We start from the raw sequence: 22,341 nt of genomic DNA on the forward strand, positions 1-22,341 counted from the left end.
GAATTTCGGCTTCAGCCAACCAGTATGCAGTAGAACAAACAAACAAAATGTTCAATACATTTTTTGGGGCGTTTTCCAAGCCCTTTGTCACTTTTTTTTCAAACAATCAAAGTATCTGTTTCACTGTTGGAATGTATGGTTTTCGTTATCATTACTCAGCCTGTTCTGGCACTTATTAGAGTGTCAGACATCGCATTTCCAAAGATTGCGGTAATACGACGAATGAATTTTATTTTGGAAGGGAGATAATTCTATCAAAACGTACGATGGCGACTAAAAGGTAGGTAGAATTTGACGTCTGCAATAGTGTAAACATTAGGAATATGCTGATGTAGCATTTCAATGGAACTGAGAAACGGATTGCATTAAGATGTACATCGATGTATTGCATCATTAATGCAACTTGTGTGCGTTGTAAGTTGGAACAGAATCATGTAAAATTCACCGGCTGAAAAGGTCGGAAGATTTATCTTCGCAGCCTCAGCCCGATATTTCACAGACACAAACAAACAATAAGAAGAATAAAAATCATAACCCTGCGTGTGTGTGTGAGAGAGATGTAGCGAGAACCCACGTTGATGTGTATGCGCGTGTTGTTGCTGCTGCTGCTGTTTTGGCTGCTGCTGCTGCAGTTTTAAGATGATGTGCAGACCGGTTTGTGATGTATGTTTATATTACATTATTACATAAAAAATGTATTTTATATGCAGTTATTAATTCTATGGTACACACTTGCACATGTTGAATATACTGCGCATATGCACATACACTGTCGTGTCAGACTTAAAGTTAAACTGTTCAGTGTCACATGCATACCACATTACCACCACATTTATATGCACACACAGGTGCACACAATTGCATATGCACACAATTACACACATGTGTTTGTGCGCGCGCGCTCACACACACACACATTTATCACATTGTAACAATGTCACTAACGTGCACAGAATTTTTTTAGGATGTCCATGGAAGTCAATTCTTGTTTGCATAATGCTTCCGTACTATCTAGTTAATGGATACCTATCCTAGCATTGCTGCTGGATATCCATAGAAATCTGTTATCTCCACTTCATGTGCATGTTCTATTAAAAGGTGATGGAATCATTGAAAATGTCAGTGGAAACACATACTAAAAAATGAAATCAATAAAGTTGGTAAACAAATTTAAGATATTTTCCCCAACATAGATCAATATACAAGTACCAAATGTCTTAATATTATAATACAGATACGTCTGTCAACACTTTTTTTTTTTTTTTTTTGGATAAGTATGTTTATGTTGTCCACTGACTTCATAGCTCACCGCTGAGAAAGTCTATAGGTTTTTTTTGTGTTTTTTTTTTTTCTAGTGAAGTGTTTTCTTTCTTTTCTTTATTTTTGTGTGTCTTTTTTGTTTTGTTTTTTCTCTCTCTTTTTTTTTATACTTTAAAATTTTTTTAACCAAATACTAGGTGGATTTGAAAATTGAGGATATTTGAAAAATTCTCTTTGCTTATATTTCCCAGCTCAAAGAAGCTTCTCTCAGCTGATACCAAAATAAATGAAAAAGTTTTCCTTTCTTTTGGTCTACTCCCCCATCTAGAGAAGAAATTTATAATCATATATATATGATATTGTAAGATTTGTATAAATAATGCATTATGTCATATATTTTTAATGATTTGCACTGATCGTCTTTTCCTGAGGACAGATAGGAGGATAAAGACTGACATTGCTGACAAGAATTCAAACACAGTAGATTCTATTGGTGGTGACTGTGTCCGCTTTATTTGTTTAGGTTTTTTTTATTAATAGCTGATGGTTGATTTACCACTGCACAGAGAGATAGATGACCTGGCAGAGAAGATGTCCACGGGGTTAAACTTGGACCCTGGGGGCCAGTTTCTGGACATGGAGGAGCTCGTCTACAAGGCCAGTCCTCAGGAACTAGAGACACTGCGCAACCAGGTCCTTCAGAAGCAGAACCTGTAAGTTTGTAACATGTATACATGTGTATGTGTGTGTTCATCTGGGGGTGTGTGCACATGCATGCAAGTGCATGTGTGTATGTGTTAGAGCGGAAAATAGGTAGAGCCTAGCAGAACCAGGTTGTGATGTGCATTGTATGATTAAATGTATCAGTATGTGTATGTCATATGTGCGAGTGAGTGTGAGAGAGAGAGAGAGAGAGAGCATTTGTGTGAAGGGGATCTGTGGAGAAGCTGTGTTCCATTTCTGCTTTGTTTCGTAAATGTCCAAGGATCTGTTGATTTCAGAGGATCTATAGTTACATTTGAGAGTTTTGAAAAATTTATAAGAAGTCAAGGAAAGTGGGGAAAGCCATACAGAAGAGTTTCCAAGTTACATTGAGGCACTAGTCAACATTTTGCATTAACTGAGCCCTTATTAGCATGTCCCTTAAATGCACGTTCCATGATGAGAATTTATACACCATGGAAAGGGTGCATGATAAAGGAATGTAAAGCTGATGAGAATATAGAGTCAAAAAGTTGTGAAAAGGGTTATGTAGGATTCTGTGTGTGTTGATTGTGTAAGACAGAAGAATGGACGATGACAATGGGCATTAAGGACAGGTGCAAAACTCCAAGAAATGATAATAACTAAAGTATAAAGCCTCTCCTCTTAGTTTTCCTATGCTCGATCTCACTTGTTCTTGACTCTTGTAGCTGTTACTGAAAAACCAAATTCAACAAGTTGTGGTGCAGATTTGTGTGTTAAATCAGGTCCGGGTTTGATGACGAGGGTCTCATCAAGCGCATTGTGCAAGCCACGAAACCCAAAACAGCTGATAACGGTGCAGGGGACAACAACCAGTCCTACTTCAACTGTTTCCAGAATCAGGTATCATGTCTATTTTTTTCTCATTTTGTGGGACATTTTGTAGAAATGCAGTGATGTTCATTCATGCTTTCATTTTTTTTCTTTAGCTGTAGCACAGTCTGTTGAAACACAAAATACTTGCCAAAAGAAAGAAAGGTAGCACAGACTTAAAGGTTTTAGAAAAAAAACAAACATGGAAAGCCAAGGAGCACAAAAAGAAAGTTCATTGATATAAACCACATTGCCAGCTTATTTGTCTATGAATGCATCTTATTGTTTTGTGTAGATGTGTCATGTCATTTTAGTTTTTCTTGACTCAACAGCTTCTTGGAAGCTTGTGAGTGTGCATTACAAAAGCTGAGTGGAAAAATTTGCTGAACGACCATGTGCTGATTCTTTTCATTGCAGATCATGATGCCGACTGTGGTGGACAGAAAAGAGCACATGCCTGCCAACCTCAGTGAAGAGTGGCTGGGAATGCTGTGTCCCCAGGCAGACAGAGTGTTGGTGATCGCCTCTCATGTGAGCATTTCCCCGTCTGGGTCAGGGAGGGTGGGAGGGGGGAGGGGGGGGGGGGGACAGGGCAGGTTGTGAGGGCAGTGATGGTTGCAAGGAAATCAGCAGGTTTTGAGGGTAGTGATAGCTGTAACCAAATCACCGGGCTTGTGTTTTGTGGCAGGTTTTAACTGTTGAGGGTTGTCCTCTCACATTGTGTATAAACTATAATTATCTTATGTCTTTATCACCGTTTCCTGTTTGATTAAAGTTAATTTGCTTGTCACTGAATGATTCTTGTTAATGACATTGATTTTTTGTCACTTTTTATGTGTGTGTGTGTGTGTGTGTGTGTGTGTGTGTGTAGTATGACAATAAAGAATATTGAAAAGTCAATGGAAGGAAAAACAAAATTTTTGATAGTATTGAAACATGTTTGGTTTTCACTTCACACATACGAAACATAAGAATAAAGGTTGTGTGATCATAATGGATAGAAGAAAACCTTTCAGACATAAACATACTTTTAGGTTTATTGCACCCTCTGTTATTCATACATATCTTTTTCTTTCATTCATTTATTTCTTTTGTTTAATATTTTATAGCTGGGAATATTTTGGGGAGAGGAGAATCAGGATAGTTGAAGATTTGGTTTTGTTAAGTTTGTGTTTATTATCAGATTATTATCAGATTTTTTATGCAATGAAAGTGCAGGGAGAATGGGTATAGATTGATTTTTTATTTTTTAAATTGATTGTGTGTATCCCATCAACAGTACATGTGCTGTCAAGAAGCAGTTAGCTTTAGTGCTACCTGTGGCGATGTGTAATTTAGTGTGTATTTGACAATTATTATTTAAAAGGGGGGAAAAAATGCATTACGTTTTTATTGTTGTTGTCATGGCTGACAAAGATATGAGCAATCTTTTGACTTTGGGACAGGAAAGGTCCAACACAAAGAGTGAATCTGTGAACAGAAATCCACGCGCGTGTATGACTTGGAGGGGACGTGGATCTGTGAGCATGACACTCATCTACCGGGGGGCAGTCCCAGTGACGTCAGCAAAGTGGAAGGTATTAAAGGAGCTGGAAAATATCAATATTTGATTTGATATTCATTGGGGCTTGCTTTTCTCTCTTTAATATAGAGAGGAGTTAAGGTCACTAAACCATTCACTGTTAACAGATAGTAAAGAGTGGTAACTCTTTCCATTCACAAGATGCACAACTTCAAATCAATGCTGCTTATGCTACAGATTCAGCTAGCACACAGATAAATGAAAGATACATTGGAACAAACCCAGACACTTCCTCAAGCATGCTTTCAGTGACCCCTTTTTTTTTTTTTTTTAAAGGGAAAAGATTTAAAGAATTCCTGAAATTCAAATTTTCATCCAAAATATTTTCCACAGCAGGGTTTATATACTGACTGTTATTCTTTATTGTGTATAATACTGCTGGTCTTGTAAAGATTTTGATTGATTTCGAGATCAGGTTTTATAAGAATACTGGAAATGAATGTGTAGCATTTTTTAACTGATGGTGTTTTGTTTATTTTTTCTAACGTAAATATGACTTGTCTCAGATTTTGCCAGTGGCAACCTGTGTTTAAGAAAAAAAAAATTGTTTTGCATTTTGATATCAACACCAGTTGTAGCTTAACTGTTAATTATCTTTGCTCACAGTCCAGTTTGCATGTGTGCAATTATTACATGCTTCAAATGTGTACCACTGAAGTAAAAACAACAACAACAGTGATTTCATATATAAATTTGTGAGGTCATGTATCTTTTAATATTATGCTCTTTTTCCATTTATGGAAGCTGGTTGATCTGATAATGATCCACAAATCTTGTGTGTTGAATCAGCACACATAAACCATGAATTTTGTTTGTGATGCTGGTCACTGAAATCTTGCACACTGTCCAGAATTTTTTAAAAAAGCCAAGCAAACAAACGAGGTCAGTCCTTTGGTTTCAGATGAGGGTCAGTGCACAATTCTGGATTGTCTTTACAACGACGAACATGAACTATATTACGTTGTGGACATGATGTGCTGGAAAGGCCAGAGCTTCTACAAATTTGAGGTATGAATCTGTCAGACCACAGTTTCACACAGGTTGGTGTGTGTAGATGTCTCATTCTGTTGTATTTGTTCATGATTTTGGTGTTGATGACATTTGATGATAACAAAAGTGATGATGATGAAAAATAAAAAGTGCATCCTCACTCAGCCATGTAAGAGAAGTAAAAGGGGGAAGGGGGGAATGAGGAGGAAATGTGCCTGTAACCGTAGAATGACATGACATGTACAGTGGTTAGTTGTGTCTAGAACAAAGACCCTGTTGGAAATGTTGGGTTTGAGGACAGAAGTGAAGGTGACAGTGGTGTGCTATCAAACCTGTTCTTTTGCAAGATGTTTCATTTTTCAGGCTTTGTTTTTTTGTTATTTTTGTGTTACATAAAGTTATCAATTGTGAGTCTGTATTATGGCCTTTTCTGTTATTTTGTTTGAATATAGCAGTTATAGCTATACAAATATGGTGATTAATTATTATTCATTTACTCATATAGATATTAATTGCAGTGGGTTTGTTGTTGTTTTGCTTTTGTTCAGTTGCCTTAGTTCAAAGTATGAAAAAAAAACCTTCTTTTTTTTTCTACAGACTGGCATTCGAATTCAGACTTTGGAAGAGAACATGAAAGCTTTGCCAAGCATCAGGCACATTAGCCAGTCAAACCCAGTAAGTTGTATGATTTCTTGTTGTTTTTATATTTGTGTTATAACTGGTTATGTTGGGAGGGGATGAAGTACTAAGCATGAAAAGGGAGGATGAGGGTTCTAGAAAAGGTGCTGTGGGGATGGAATGGTTAGAATGGATTAACAATCATTTTCCCATATAATAAGAAAAAAGAAATATTGTAAATTCTTGATTCAGAAAACAAACAAGAACGCCAGAGAATCGACAGGCAGAAAATATGAAAAAAAACTTAGCCGTATGAAGAGCACAGGAACAGGAGTCATGATGGCTGCCGTCAAAAGAGGGCGCTAGCTAGCGGGGACAAAGGGGAGGTTACCTACTTCCGGGAGGTTATCGGCCGTAGTACTTTCGTTTTCTCCGCATAGGCGGATAGTAGTTTGCACAGGACAGGAATGTCAGACCCCTGCCGGAGTCTGCTGTAGTTGGGTCACGGTAAGTGTGTTATTTAAATGTAATTTTAGATAGAAAATTTCCTATTGGTGATCTGTTTAGTACAAATGAAGTTTTGTGGGTGTATTAGATTAACAGTTTAATGTGTGAAACTTGTAAATACTGCCCACCCAGTCATTGTTTATGTTGTGTAAAAGGAGTTGAGACATATTTTGTTTAAGTATAGCATTAACAAAACAAAGAAGGATGAGAATTACTTGTTATGCAAAATATGTTTGTTCCATTTTCATTGTGTTTGGCATTTTTCTTCTTTTTTCTTTCTAATGGTCTCATGAGGCCACACTTTCATGACAGCCTGTGAACAAGAAAATGTTTGTGCAGTGTTACTGATAAGGAATTTGTGTATGTGCATGTGTGAGTGTGAATGTCAGAGAACAGAGAGACAGATGTTGCTATGCTTGTACATTCCTTAGCTGACGCCCTTCACAGATCCGAAATGATTGGTTGTAGTACTGATGTGACTTGCTCTGTCAGTTAGTGTGTTTCACTTACAGTTTCGATTTCGGACACTGCCAACCTTAGAGGGCAACCCGAAGAACGTACTCGCTACAGTCCTTAAAGATACAAAGTTTGAGGTGAGAGTTACCCTTTTTTTCTAATGTCTTTTAAGTTCTTGACTTTGTTTATCCTTTTTGTTTTAATTTATTTATTTAATTTTTTAGTAATGAATCTTCTGTCTATTTTTTTGTCAAGCAGTTTTATTTGCGAACAAGTGCCTGTGTTTGCTGTGTTGTTTTGTGCAGAAATGTTTCTTAGCTAAGAACTAAGTTAACTGTGTGTGTTGTATGTGTGTGTATTTGTGTCTGTGGATGAGTGATTGTTGTGTGGATGAGTCCATGTCTATATCAGACCCTGAAAGATTGTGAGTGGTGTGTGTTTTTCTACCTCTGTTCGATTCCTATGTGTATGACTGTATATTTGTGTGTGACACATATGTATTTTTACCATGTGTATTCTGTTATTTCAGGAAAATACAAGGTTGTGGGGTTGTTTCTCAGTGTCCACATGAAATGAGTGGGGGATTTTTAAAGTTTAAAAAAAAATATTTTAGCTCTGAAAGCTGAATTTCCTGGATGAAACAAGGATGTGACCTGATGGATTATGTGACAGATAACTGGCTTGCTGTTCTACCACAAACGGGCTCTCTACCTTCCCGGTCTGTCACCCGTGGGGGTGTGGGTGGAAAAACGCTTCGTTCCGTCCGTGCTAGACATTCCAATGGACATTCTCCATTATCATGCCATGCGGCCATGCAAGCAGAACTGGCGGAAGACTCGATACGAGATGTCGGAGGACGAGCTGTGTGCTGTACGCAGTTCTCCTTCAGTGTTTGCCAGGAAGAGACAGCAGTACAGGAATCAGGACTGGGATTTTAGTGACCAGAGTGAAAGTAAGTTTCTTGTTGGATGTAGTTCTTTTGGTATTTTCATTTGTGTGTTGTTGTTTTTCTGTTCTGAATGGTAGTTCGTTGAGCTGAAGTTTATGTTTTTGGACAGTGGAATATGTCTCAAAAGCACAAGTATTCTTGCACTGTCAGTGCAGGTTAGGATACTCCTAATCAGGGGGGGTGGATGGGATTATCCGGTAGAACACCATAATGAACAGACAAAGAGATCAGAAACTGGGTAGTGGGTGAATGGAATTTTTCAGTGCAGAAAATTAACATTTTTACTATAGTAAAGAAAGAAGAAGAAAAAAAACAACAGACATGTGCAACATTAGACTAATATCATCAGATAATCTAGTCATTAGACTAAATCATTTGTTCTCTTGCAGGACATTTCCAGCCTTTCCCCTCCTTCGGACAAACTCCGTTCTTCCCTGGGTGTGGGGGCTATCCTGGAGGGGGTTTTGGAGGCTATGGGGGCTACAACACAAACTACATGTATGGCCAGCAGCAGAGATTTTTCACACAACAGCCGCCCTACTACAACCAGGCAGCTCGCTACATGCAACCCAACCAGGGCAACTACACCCAGCAGCAGCAAGGAGCTGGGGAAGGGAAGAAGGGCAAGCCGGGCAGAAAGGTAGGACGATGGTCGTGTTTTCTGTCTCCCTGTGGGCGTTTGTGTGTGTGTGTGTGTGTGTGTGTGTGCATGTTTGATAACTCTAACAATTATGGATGCTTGTAAAGGTCTCTATCCAGAAAACTGCTACAGGTGCTTTACATGATGCACAGTATTTTACATGATGCTCATTACATGAATGTTAGAAATACCCAGATCTTCTCATCCCAATCAGCTGATCCTCTGACATCGCGTAACGTCTCTTCTGCCACTTCTTTGTGATAAGACATACCTCATGAAAATGGAGTATTTACACAAAATATGTCTTTTTTTTTATTTGTTTAATTTTTTTTTTATGATACATAGAAACTGCTTGACATTTTCATAACATTAGCACTACAGACTCACAAATGTTGACTCAGAAAACAAAGTTTACACACTGCAATACAAGAACAAAAGATCAAGCATCAGGAAATCAAAGGTCAGTTCACTGTGTACCAGTTGAATACAATAACAGTAAATGCTCGTCTTTTTTCTGTTTGCTTAGAACATAATTTTTTTGCTAGTGGTTTTTTTTTTAATTTTTTTTTATTTTTTAGGAGGCTGCAGAATGTGTTTTTAGATCTGCATACACATATTTTTGGTCCACATAAGAGTATACTTACTTAGGGTTTGTTCAGAGTGCTAAATGATTCCACATAACAACATTTAGGTGCATCCTACACCTGTATCCTCCAAAAATCATAACTACATGTTTCAGTGCTGTAAGCTTCCTATGAGGTGTCACTTAGCAGCAACAGTACACTGTTCAAGAGAGAATTCAGAGTGAATGTACCCACTACTGTGTTGTAGAATTTCCTCATTACAGCATAATTCATGGGTGTTAGGTGAGTGGCCAGAGCATTGAACTTTCAATCTGAAGATGAGCGGGTTTGGGGTTGAGTTGGGGGTTTTTTGGGGTTTTTTTTTTTCGTTTTTAATCTCCCATGTCAGTGGATGTACAGTCTGCTAATGCCTGAACCCCTATGTGTGTATATGCATGGAGATGGGCAAATACAGATATTTAAAACCCTGTAATCCATGGCAGATTTCAGTTGGTTGTGGAAATACAAAAATATCCAGCATGCGCTAATCATAAGCAGAATCATCCGCAGGTTGATGTAATGGAAAGAACAGTTCAGTTGTGACATTCGGGTCCTTTCTATCGTGCATGCAAATAAAGTGAGTTTATGTGATAACCTTGTTCTTGTTTTGGTTGATAGGCATGTCTGTGGAAATCATTGGCATTTTCTCAGGAATTATGTCTGTTGACACAAAACTATGTACAATTATATGATGTTCTCTATTGATTTGATCTTTCCAGTCATCCCCTCCATAATCACTACACAGCAGCACAGGCCACAACTGACACAGTAAAAGGTTTAACCACAATTTTACTAGAAAATGCTTGGTTTTTGACAGTAAACAATAATATTTTAAAATTTACTCTTAGCACACATGTAATTTGAGTGAACGTCAAACACAATCTTCTTTTTTTAGATAAGAAAATTAAATAATTTCTGTTGATGTAAAAATCATTTAACTGCACAAGGTTTGCCTCACAGAGGTGAACAAAATCTCCCCTACTTGTGCCGTTAATCATCCTCCACCTCCACAATTTCCTTATCAATGGAAACAAGTGCTGATATATTTTCCTTGGAAATATCTGAAATCAGACACTGAAGTGAAAGCTGACACTATTAATCACCATTGTTGATGATTTAAGTTAATTTCAGCAAGGAGGAAAAATATTGATGGATAAAACAATGCAATTTTTTTTTTATTGGGAGGTTATTGAAATTAATTAGAAACATATTACACTAAGTAGTTAAAAAAAAGGAAGTGATAAAAGCAAACTTTACATTTCTATTAGATAGTGGCAGTTAACATAGTACACAAGTACTATAGTTACATAGAATTTTCATGTTTCAACATTTGGAGAAGCTCTTTGTAAAATTCTTTGGAATGCACAAGTCAATAACCCCAGTGTCAAAACAGGTTTAAGTGTTGGATGAGGAACCCGGGTTTGAATCTCGGTGACGGTGCCTGGTGGGTAAAGGGTGAAGATTTTTCTGATCTCCCAGGTGAACATATGTGCAGACCTGTTAGTGCCTGAACCCCCTTCGTGTGTATGTGCACACAGAAGATCAAATACGCACGTTAAAGATCCTGTAATCCATGTCAGCGTTCGATTGGTTATGGAAATAATAATATACCCAGCATGCACACCCTTAAAGTATGGCTGCCTGCATGGCGGAGTACAAAAAACAAAAACAACAACAAAAGGGTCATACACGTAAAATGTTACATGTGTGTCTGAGTGTGTATGTGTGCGTGCCTGAAATCTGATTGAATGACACAGGAAATGAATGATGAGCGCCCAGTGGTAGCCGTCAGTCGGCTCTACCCAGGTAGGCAGCCTGTTGTGCAAATGACCCTGTGTTTGTAAAGCGCTTAGAGCTTGGTCTCCAACCGAGGATAGACGCTGTATAAATATCCATATCAACCAGTCAGTGTCTCCTGCATATATCTGCTAACACAATCAAAGACCAAGATCTTTGTCATAACAATAATCATTTGTACCATACACACTCTCTGCACAGTGCATCTCAGAATACACTGGGAGCAGCTGGTATTTTACAAACACACAAACACACAAAGAACTTCTTTACAGGAATGTTTGTCATTGAACACACACAAATGAAGTTAAGTCAAGTATGTGTGGATGTGTCTGAGAAAGCTGTTTCATAAAATTGGTGTAATGTTCTATACAGTCATCATCTGACCACGTTATTTGTTAAATGGGTATGATGTATGTGTTCATGGACTCCACACCTAGCCATCATTAAATCTTTCAGACCCACCTACACTTGTGATTTGGCAATAGCAGCTGCTGAAGAAGAAAACAACAAAAAAAAACACAACAAAAAATGTTACTTGCTATGGAGCTGTGTACTCTTTCGGATTTCTATCAGTAATGTGAGATGTTTGTATTTGTATTTGTTTTTATCACAACAGATTTCTCTGTGTGAAATTCGAGCTGCTCTCCCCAGGGAGAGCACATCGCTACACTACAGCGCCACCCATTTTTTTTGTATTTTTTCCTGCGTGCAGTTTTATTTGTTTTTCCTATCGAAGTGGATTTTTCTACAGAATTTTGCCAGAAACAATCCTTTTGTTGCCGTGGGTTCTTTTGCGTGCGCTAAGTGCATGCTGCACACGAGACCTCGGTTTGTCGTCTCATCCGAATGACTAGCGTCCAGACCACCACTCAAGGTCCAGTGGAGGGGGAGAAATTATCGGCGGCTGAGCCATGATTCGAACCTGCGTGCTCAGATTCTCTCGTTTCCTAGGCGGACGCGTTACCTCTAGGCCATCACTCCACTTTTTTTTTGGTGCTTTTGTTGTTGTTGTTTTTCATTTTGTTCCATATCTTACCTATTTTGGAGTGATGGCCTAGAGGTAATGCTTCTGCCTAGGAAGCTAGAGAATCTGAGCGCGCTGGTTCGAATCATGGCTCAGCCGCCGATATTTTCTCCCCCTCCACTGGACCTTGAGTGGTGGTCTAGACGCTAGTCATTCAGATGAGACGATAATTTGAAGTCCCGTATGCAGCATGCACTAAGCGCGCATAAAAGAACCCACAGCAAGAAAAAGATTGTTCCTGGCAAAATTCTGCAGAAAAATCCACTTCAGTAGGAAAAACGAAGAGAACTGCACGCAGGAAAAAATACAAAAAAATGGGTGGCGCTGTAGTGTAGTGACGCGCTCTCCCTGGGGAGAGCAGCCCGAATTTCACACAGAGAAATCTGTTGTGATAAAAAGAAATACAAATACAAATATTTCTTCTTAGTCATGTCTGCCATACTACCAGTGCACACACACAAGACCCTGTTTAAAGCTTATTGATATTAAACACCATTTGTGAATCAGTCTTAAATAAATCAAATCACCTGTGTCAAGCACTGCACAGACATAGGATGGTCAGCAGAGGGTACAAGTGATATCATCATCATGGAAGTCCATTGTGTACAATGAAGAAGTCAGATACTCTGGAGATGAGAACACAGCCAAAATGCAAATGCACAAATGCGGCCACACTCTGGGCAGGCAATAGCAGATGATAGGTCTTGCCTCCTATCTTTTCAGGATTAACGCTTCTCTTCAAACTCCAAAACTCCATTGTAGACAGATAGTCGCTGGGTGCTGCAGTCAGTGGCAAAGGTTTCCCACCCTAGAATGGGAAGCTTTCAGGCAGTCCTTGAAGCGTTCCAGTGGTCTAGTGAAGTTTGTAGCACCAGCAGCCAGCTTGGAGAAGATGAATATCATTGGCAATCATGTGTCTTTCTTTTTAGACATCCCATGGGATCTGGTATTTCATGATGAGTTCTTCAACCCCAGTCATCTTTGCTCTGTGTTGGAAACTCTGGCCTCCCATGCACGTGATAACTAAGAACCAAAATGCACAACACTGCAGAGACGATTGATTTGCAGCATGCTAACATGTGTGAAGACAGATACCACAAGATCAACATTAATTTTGGAAATGTATGCAACAGGCTGGAGATGTTTTAACTGGTCATCCCTGAAGTCACTTTGAAAACAGCTTGATCAGAATGGTGGAATACTTGCAGACTAAATCAACAGTTGTTGTTTTTTTTAATACTGCCTAATAAGTGAAAGTCAAGTGCATGCACAGACTACTTGCATAATGAAAATATGCACATTAAAATTCACAGGTGCGGACAAAAATCGTCCAGCTAAAAAAAACTGAAAACCAAGCCTTCTACAGTAGGGATACATACTACCTCTTCAAAGATCCAGCACTTTACAAGCTGAATATGTTTATCACCTGTGTCAGTGGTCTAGATTTTGCTATCATTGGGAGCACAGGTGACAGACTGTTTTTACTGGCCATGTCAGTAGAGTAAGAGACCATGCAATGATCCTGTCAGCAACACCAAACGTAACAGGTGGAGAAACAACCCTGAAACAACTTTGATTACAGAGTTTGATCAGAACAATTGGAAATGTCCAGCCTTGATTCATATAGGCTTTGAAAACACTGCATAATGATAAATCTCTGATGCATACAGGTGAGAACATTGACTGACTCAGTGAATGAATCAGTTAAAATATAACTTACTGCATTTCCTCTTTACAGAACAACATTTACAGAAACTGAAAAAAACATGGTGCTGCAGCAGCTGGGAAATATCAACAGAGTTATCTCTCTTTCTCTCTCCGTTTTTGGTTGGTTGGTTTTGTGTTGATGATGGGAACAAAGTCTGGCTTTTGTTGTGTTGTTTGTCTTGACTGAATAACAGAGCAGAATCTTTAAAAGTTGATAGCTTTCAAGAAGTGAAATGGTTTTGATTTAGGTCTGGTACAAGCCCGAAAAGTCTCACCGTTTAGAATGGCCTGAATGTGATGTGGCAGAGATAGTTGGGTTTTTAATTTTATGCAAGTTGTATAGGGATTTTTCACCATGTGGTCAATTGCATTACTTATATAAATGTTATTTGTTCTGGGAAGAATCTACAAATTTAAATTGTTCTGGGGAGAAAGATTTAGAATACCATCATGTATTCATGCATGCATGCATGTACTGCACAAACATGCCATACACCTGAGCAAATGTTCTACCAAAACATGAATCTTATTCATGAAATTTTGAGAAGTGCCAGTAAGTAACTTTGCAAGTAGCAGGTCTGAACAGTACAGTATTGGTCAAGGCAGAAATTTAGCTTTCTTCCAATTCAAACCATTCAGATTTATTACTATTTTTATGTTTCATGAACCCATATGGTCCTCTCTCCATGCCTTAATTCATCTTCCTGAGATACTAGATTATTCTGATTGAGTGTGGTCACTCAAAAAAGCTACTAAAGACAGCACCACATTTTCCCATATTCTAGGACTAAATTGTCAGTGCAGTGACAATCGACTTCAAAATGCAAAATAAGAAATCTCCTTTTTATTTTAATTTTAATTTTATTTATTTTTTTTTTAAACCCTAACAGGGAATTCCCATTCAGCATCTTAAATGAAAAAGTTGTGTCAGTCACATTTCTTTAACTGAAAGAAACCACAGCTCCAAATGTCAAGGACTGCAAGAGGCTGAATGAGACTGCATACCCCTTGTTCCAACATTTCATTCTGCCTGTCAAAAACAACTTTAAAAGACATAAGAAGCTGCCATGGTGAATAGGCGGCTTTGGAATCGACGAGAGGTGTGATTTCTCAGTTTATGAACAGCTTCTACCCAGAGTTGCAACACATTCAAATGGAAAGTTTGGGACCACACAGTCAAGGGTCATCCACTTTAGGAATATGTCTTAGGAGTATTTTGTGATGGACGCTACAGGTATTTGTATTTCTCAGGTCTGGTTGGTGCCAGGATTTGGAAAAAAAAGAATGTGTAGAGTACAGCCTTGTCATGCTGTTCCAAACCTACCAATAAAATTGACTTCCATTACAGTGGCAGCATTACTCTTACTCTCATTATCATTAAACATTTAATTGTCCCATTAATCCTGTGGCTTTTTATACCATGTTGTCACGGTTACATCAGTTTTGATTTCCCCTCCATTTCAGTGCATGTGGAGAATTCCTGTCCGAGTTTTTCGTGTCTGCAACTTCATGGAGGACTGTTGTTATATGGATGTGTTGTGGTGGTCTCAAATTGGGTGGGGTGGATAGGGATGGGAGGACTCTTGCTCCATCTGGTTCCATGACAAAGCAGTTATTCAACACTCAAGACTCCTTTTTTTTCTTTTTTCATATCCTCAGCATGATAAAGAATAATCAGTTGGACATTAAAAGAATATGTACATGCATGAAAACCTAATCCTACTCGTTTTCTCCGGCAGGCTACTATCACTTCACTTTTCGCCCTTCCGAGCTAGCCGGTCCCTTGCTGATCTAAGACAGCAGGGCCCCAAAAATAAATTAAAAAAGCCAAAAGTATTGGGGTAAGAGAGGGGGTGGGGAGGAGGAGGGGGGGTAGGGGACCTATTATCTAATTAACTACTGACTGGGGTTCACCCTAGACTTAAAGGTGTCCAAGGTGTCTGCTGCCATAGCTGTTTCAGGCAGGTTGTTCCAGTCACGTATCGTTCCTTTCCTCTCCCTACTACCTTTCATACCATATGCACACAAGGACCTTCAATAGTGTGTCAATAGGTGGTGTCCTGCTGTGTTGAATCAAAACAGGCATTAATGATCGCCATCAAAGTGACTCAGCAGCAAAGGAGTCTCCTGGTGTGGGGCCTTGGAACTGTGTGGAGAGCCAGTGGTAAGACTGCAACAGAAAAAAAGAAAAGAAAAAAGAATAAACAATTCTTCTATTTTCCAACAGTGGTGATATAAGCACATTAACTGATTAAGAAAGAAACAAAGAAACTTTCACTTCCTCCCAGAAGACTTAAACTTGTCATTTCCAAACTACCTTGCATTTATCTTCAAATATGACAGCAGTTAATGTTGCCATTCAGTTCACGCAAAGACCAACAGTTCAAACAACAGGGTGACTGACAATGTCCCATGTGGTCAAACAAAATGTAAGACAGGTCTCTTCATCTTTCAATTGTCAAACATCTTGTGTGCATTGAACATGTTCCTTACATGCCCAGATGTATAGATAAGATACTAAGACAGGCACACACACACAGACACACACACGCACAGACACATACACACACACACACTGTACTCAAAATGTTTGTGTGACTGTCTCCTGAGCATCAAACTGACCTTGAAAACTCCTGTTGCTCCCCACTTCAACAGAGAAAATCACAACCAGAATCATACATGTCCAGGTGTCAGCAATGTGGTGAAATCACACCACAACACCCTGTGTGAATCCACAATCACTTCAGGTCAGTCAGCTATTTTTCAAACCAACATTTTCTGTATTTCTTCACAAAGTTAATTGCTGTAAAGGATATTTTTTTTAAACATGCAAGATCGGATTCACACGAACACACACTAAATAATTATTAAAAAAAAAAAAAAGATAAAAAAGATATAAATGTTCAGAACAAAGGATTAAACTTTTTTCCTTTTTCTTTAAAAATCAAGTACACACTCATGACAAGCTTCTAATTTTGGATATGTAATATTAACTATTATACTAAACACTGATACTGGTAATGACGGTACTGAAACTTAAACAACCGCTTCAGCTACCCTGAACAATTATAAACTTATATGCAACAAAACAAATTTTTGCAATATCAAAGTTATAACTTGCAATCATGATTTACAAGATAATGTTTATGATTATTCTAAAAAAATGCACAATATTCATATTTATACAGATATAGATATATGTTTTTTAAATTGTTATTGTCACCACCATATGGCTTCTCTCTCTCTCTCTCTCTCTCTCTCTCTACTTATCTGATATACATTTACACAAAAGACCTTAAAGCTAAAGCATAAAAGAATGCATGCACATTTGAGACTGAAGAGTCCCATATATGCTGATGCCATCCTTGCACACCCTTTATCAGTGTGTGTGTGTGTGTGTGAGTGAGTGTGTGTGTTTGTTTTCTGGGGTGTGCATGCATGTGTCTCTGAGAGTGACAGAGTGGGGGAAGGGGACATCTGTGTCATACAAATTAAATTTTTTTTTTTAATGTACTTACATTATGTGAGTTACCCTGAACAGCAGCATCTAACCATTAAACATGACTATGCTCATGAATGTGGTTTCACCATTCCATGCCGTCTGTTACAGCTGCATTGAGAACTGGCATTGTTTGCACAGCACTAGTTTCCTGATTTTCTCATTTCTCTTGAATCAAACGCCATTCCCTTTCATTGCACTTTTCCACTGTTACCCCGTGATTTGGGCTGACTGAAAAGACTGCATGATATGGAGTTGATATGATACAGCATTGTGAAATAACAGACTCCACATATATTACCAAACAGTCTTTTTCAACTATAAATGCAGTGTGTAAAAAAAAAAAAAAAAAAAATCGCAGGTTGCAGAATTTAATGGGGAAAAAATCAGTTCACCAATGTGCATCACAGATTACACACCCAGCGCGCGCGCGCGCGCGCATGCAACGTGCACGTGAGGAAGACAGCGAGAAGGGGTCGTAAAGGCTTATGAACGTCAGTCCAGTCGTAATGATTTTGTTCATTGGGTTCTAAAACACACAGAACAGATAAACACTTGAACTTTCACAGTTACATAAACCTGTACACATTAAAAAGCTGTTCAAAAACTCATTTCAACAGTGAGCAGAAAATACGGCCCTGCCTTTTTATTTGCATGTCATGTGACAAAGCGGTCATAAAGCAAGCGGAGTTTGACAGAGTGTTAGGTGTTGCAACGCATTTCCCCGGTTCAGTATTGCAGCCAACAGAAACGGTTTGGTAATTTCTGCCCGCTTTTGTTTTAAAACCCGAGCAGTTTTGTTTCGTGACTTACTGCCAGTGTGCAAATATGTTTGGCTTTCGGGAAAAAGGCACTGAAAGGGAGCTCCTGCTGGTGTTGGAGGTATGGTTGAAGAATGAACTTGTTTCTCGTCGTCCGTATTTTGCATTCATTCACATAATAGTAGATAATATGTCATATTATCGGGTTATATGGGGTATAACAGTCGTAATGTATTGCATTGTTTGCTATAACGCATACCCATATATGATAGAAATAAATGTGCTAACGGAAGGATCCCTAAAAGGCGAGCTTCAATGGCCTCTTTTCGCCCGGCAGCAGACAACTTATAGAAGAAACAACACTTGCAGCGCAAATTTCACGGACTTGGAACCTACAGTCCAAGAAATCTTGTTGAAAGAGATGGGGAAAAGAAAGAACAAGAACAAGGTTTGTTCGCAGAGCCGGATAAACCGCTCAGTACCGCGGAACGTAAACTAGTTAAAAGCGTGGTCCATTATATTTTTACAATTTCAGCGTATTTTTTGTTTTTTCAGTGGTTACGAGTGCCAGTAGCACAAGCAGTTTTAGAAATCGGTGTATTCTTATCGTGCCAATGAAATCTTGCAACAGAAAATGCAGTATCTAGTTTTAACCTTGCGACTGTCGGAGCACTTTCAGTATTGGACGTTGTCGGACGACATTGTCTCACGTGAAACAAAATACGCCTTTGTCGTGACGAAAACAAGCACGCCTTGCCAGGCCGGAGGAACTTTATTGTTGAGATAAAGAAGACTGCTGGTCTGGGCTTGCTTCTTTGGTTATTTAGTTTAGTTTGTCTCCTATTTTCTCCTTTTTGCTGCTACTACAATTTGCTACACTGCACACTGGGAAACTCTTAAGAAAAATGGGGGGAAATCATCTTTTTATCATGTTTTAATCAGTCATATCAACTAAATGTTTGAAAATAACCAAATCTTTATCACTGCTGCATATCTGAAACATACATTTGAAAAAAGGCATTTTTTGTTGAATACAGAATAGTCTTTTATTGTTTTATTCTGTAATGCTGAACATAAGAAAACATGCTGCATGTGGATGCATGATGATAGTCCTGTTCCACTGTGACCATCAGAACAGCAGAGGAGGTAACTGCTGTCCCAACTATCTGGGCTAGAATTTGATTATAGTGGAGAGTGGCTGGCCCAAATTACATCCCCACTGTCTCGGTCAAGAAGGTTTTACTTTTAGGACAGTCAGCGTTCGGATGGTTCCCAAAGGCCAACTAGCCCACAGGGCTGCAGCACAAAGACTGTAAGAGCCAGTGCAGTTTTTCCTCGCAAGTTTGAGTCATGGTCCATTACAAAAGACAAAGCAGAAAATGAGATTTCCCACTGCAGTGGAAAAACTATTGAATGATTGATAATACAGCTCTCACTGGCCCAACTGAAAAAGTGTAATTGTAAACTTTAGTCAGTCTGCGATATGATTATAACTTAAACTGAGTGTTGGGCTAATATGGAAGTACATATTATGTTAACACAGCATTAGCACCCATGTGTCTTACGATGTGTCTAATTCAATTACATCAACACAATCTTGATGACAACGACGTCAGAATCACAAATTAAATCAAGGGATTAATATGGCAAATTGGATAGTTGTTGGAAAATATTGTTAAATCTAGATCCAGTGTTTGAAATTTGAAATAAATCAGTTCATTACTTATACAGCCTCCATGACAGCGCATGCACATGGTATATCCACACACAGAGTCTGTCATCTTACTTAGCTAATCGGCTTGTTGATAGACACCTAATTGTTTAACTGAGTAATGAAATCTATGAATATTTGATTTCAATATTAAGTTATATATTTTCTTAGATACTAAATAGTGTTTGAATTGAATGGTGTATATTAGTCATTGCAAATCACAAATGAAATAGTGTAACAAGTTGCACCTGCAATTCTGCTGTTCCATTAAATTGGTGATTTATAACCATTTTTTTTATTTTAGCTGGTTGGGCAGCCATTGTCTATTTTCAGGAATTTATGTATGATGGTTATGTTCATGTTTCCATCGAACACCAATGGATTGAAGCATTTCAGATGTGCATCTTTGATCTTGTGCATAATTTGTTTAATTGTATTTATAATGCCTGTGTAGACAAAGGGTATTTCAGCACTAGTAGGTATGTGCATATGTTACTAATGATATTGATTTAAATGATCTTGGGCTCACAAATATAGATCTCCATCCGTGCAAACTCAGCAGGGTAGACATAATTCCAAATGCCTGGCCATAGTGCCTATGTTCAGTTGAAGACTTGAACATAAATTGCATACAGTGATCAAGGAACACTAACCCACATTTGCAGACAATACTTTCCTTTCCTATATATTCTGCTCTGTCTCTTTCTTCCTATCTTTCCTTTGCTTCCTCAGTTTCTTTTTCTTCATCCCCTAGAATTCCTTTTATTTTGTAATAATGTAATTTGTAATGAATGAATAATATATGAAGGCTTTCTTTCAATATTTGGACTTACTTTATTTAACTTGAGCATTTCCTTTTCCCTTCTCATCCCCATACCTCTCTCTCTCTCTTTCTCTCTTTGCCTCTCTAGTCACTCTACCTCATCCAGGTTCCAACACATTACACTGAGAACATGGTTTATACTATTTGGTTGGTTGACACACCAAGTCCTACTCTCTCCTTGCAATAAAGGCTTTCTTTCAATACATGGACTCTTTATATTTGAAGCATTGCCCAATTTTCCTTCTCACCAGAATAGTTGGAATAACCCCCCCTCCCCCTTCTCTCTCTCTCTCTCTGCTTTCGTAAAGCAGACGAGAGATGGCAAATACGCTGAATGTCAGGGTTGCTTCCGATCTGACTCAACGCCAGAATCAAATTCTTAGAGAGGAAAGAGAAGCTGGGAAGAAGGCATACTTCTGGAAAGGTCGGCTGTACTACAACAAGTACAACAACAACCGATCACCCCATCGACGCAATCTCCACAGAGACCACAGAGAAAGACCCACACATGCACGTCCTGGTAGACATATGACCAGGAACTCAGCTCCTGATGACCGCACGCAGACGAACGACGGGACGCTGCAAACAACAGTTCTGCCCGCGATATCCCACCTCACTACTTTCCTCAAAACCATGAAACAATGGAACAAAATGTCACGAACGGTAACTCTCCCTCGATGTTTGACATGCACGCCTTCCCAACACTCCCAGGTCATGACGCATGATTACATTCCAATCTGCCCATCTATCTTTTGTCTTTTTCTTCTTCTTTCTGTCTCTCTCTCTCTCTCTCTCTCTCTCTCTCTCTCTCTGTGCGTCTTACTCTGTCCTCTCTCTCTTTTCTACCCTTTGTTTGCTTTACATATATTGGCGCTGTTCTTTATAATGGATGTTAACACGGAAGCCCCCCCCCCCCCGCCCCGCCCCCCTCCTTACCCCTGTTGTCATGGGCAGAAAGGCCTAAACAATAAACCATTCAGACTTCAGACTCTCTCTCTCTCTCTCTCTCAGCCTCTGTAGTCCCTCTCCCTCATCCAACACATTACAGAACAAGGTTTAGAGTCTGAAAACTTTGACATTTTGCTTTACCTTGCAGCTTGCTTTGTCATTCTTTGCTCTGTTAAGAATAGCATTCTTAGATCTTTAAAAGAGGAAACTTAAACAGTAATTTACAATTCTTATTTGTGACTAAGTGACTTAAAACGATGTGCAGCATCTACATGTTTACACAGGGAGATGAAAAGTCCATTTATTTTGAACAAATTCACAAAAGAATTAAACTGGATGCTGACTCATAGATGTCTGTTACATTGATTGTTGTGATAGATTTCAAATTCTATCTGCAGTGTTTTGATGATTTTCTATTTGGGGTGACAATTTTAAGGTGTTGATGTGCAGGGAGGAGATGGTGGAGGGAAGAAACTTCAGCTGGCCATTCCAGTGCCAGATGATCGACCAAACTGGGACTACAGTGAGAGACATGAGGTGAGTGCTGTGGAAAGTGTGTGTGTGTGTGTGTGTACACAGGTGTGTGACTCCCTGACTGTAAGGTTTCTACATAGGATTTTGCAGGTGCTGTATGTACTTTGTGTTCATTTCTTTGTTAATGGGTAATGTTAACGGATAGTATTCTTGTTTCACCAGTTTAAGTTATAGTTACACTTTCTTGGTTGCTTTCAGTGGTGGTGATATATGTGAATTTAACTTGACAAAGAATGTGATTTTTTTTTTTTTTTGATTAATAAATAGAATTGAAACAGTATTGATGTATATTCAAATATTGTCTGGAGTACTGAAAAAACACAGGCTGTTTAACTTCGCATCTGATTACAGTGAA

The 22,341-nt window shown here is 38.7% G+C and overlaps 1 protein-coding gene across 1 annotated transcript in view; it reads left to right on the forward strand.

The window, feature by feature from the left end:
• Positions 1–250: 250 nt before the first annotated feature.
• Positions 251–22,341, forward strand: part of LOC143296870 (uncharacterized) — a 32,020-nt gene continuing 9,929 nt past the window's right edge. Inside the window, exons 1-11 of the mRNA XM_076608842.1 lie at positions 251–280; positions 1,827–1,973; positions 2,730–2,847; positions 3,235–3,348; positions 4,298–4,394; positions 5,301–5,407; positions 5,987–6,064; positions 7,027–7,107; positions 7,643–7,922; positions 8,309–8,559; positions 21,903–21,989. Coding sequence (XP_076464957.1) covers positions 267–280; positions 1,827–1,973; positions 2,730–2,847; positions 3,235–3,348; positions 4,298–4,394; positions 5,301–5,407; positions 5,987–6,064; positions 7,027–7,107; positions 7,643–7,922; positions 8,309–8,559; positions 21,903–21,989 — 1,374 coding nt within the window. The 5' untranslated portion in view covers positions 251–266. The remainder of the gene's footprint in view (positions 281–1,826; positions 1,974–2,729; positions 2,848–3,234; positions 3,349–4,297; positions 4,395–5,300; positions 5,408–5,986; positions 6,065–7,026; positions 7,108–7,642; positions 7,923–8,308; positions 8,560–21,902; positions 21,990–22,341) is intronic.

Source organism: Babylonia areolata, chromosome 22 (assembly GCF_041734735.1).
Source record: "Babylonia areolata isolate BAREFJ2019XMU chromosome 22, ASM4173473v1, whole genome shotgun sequence".
Taxonomy (NCBI): domain Eukaryota; kingdom Metazoa; phylum Mollusca; class Gastropoda; order Neogastropoda; family Buccinidae; genus Babylonia; species Babylonia areolata.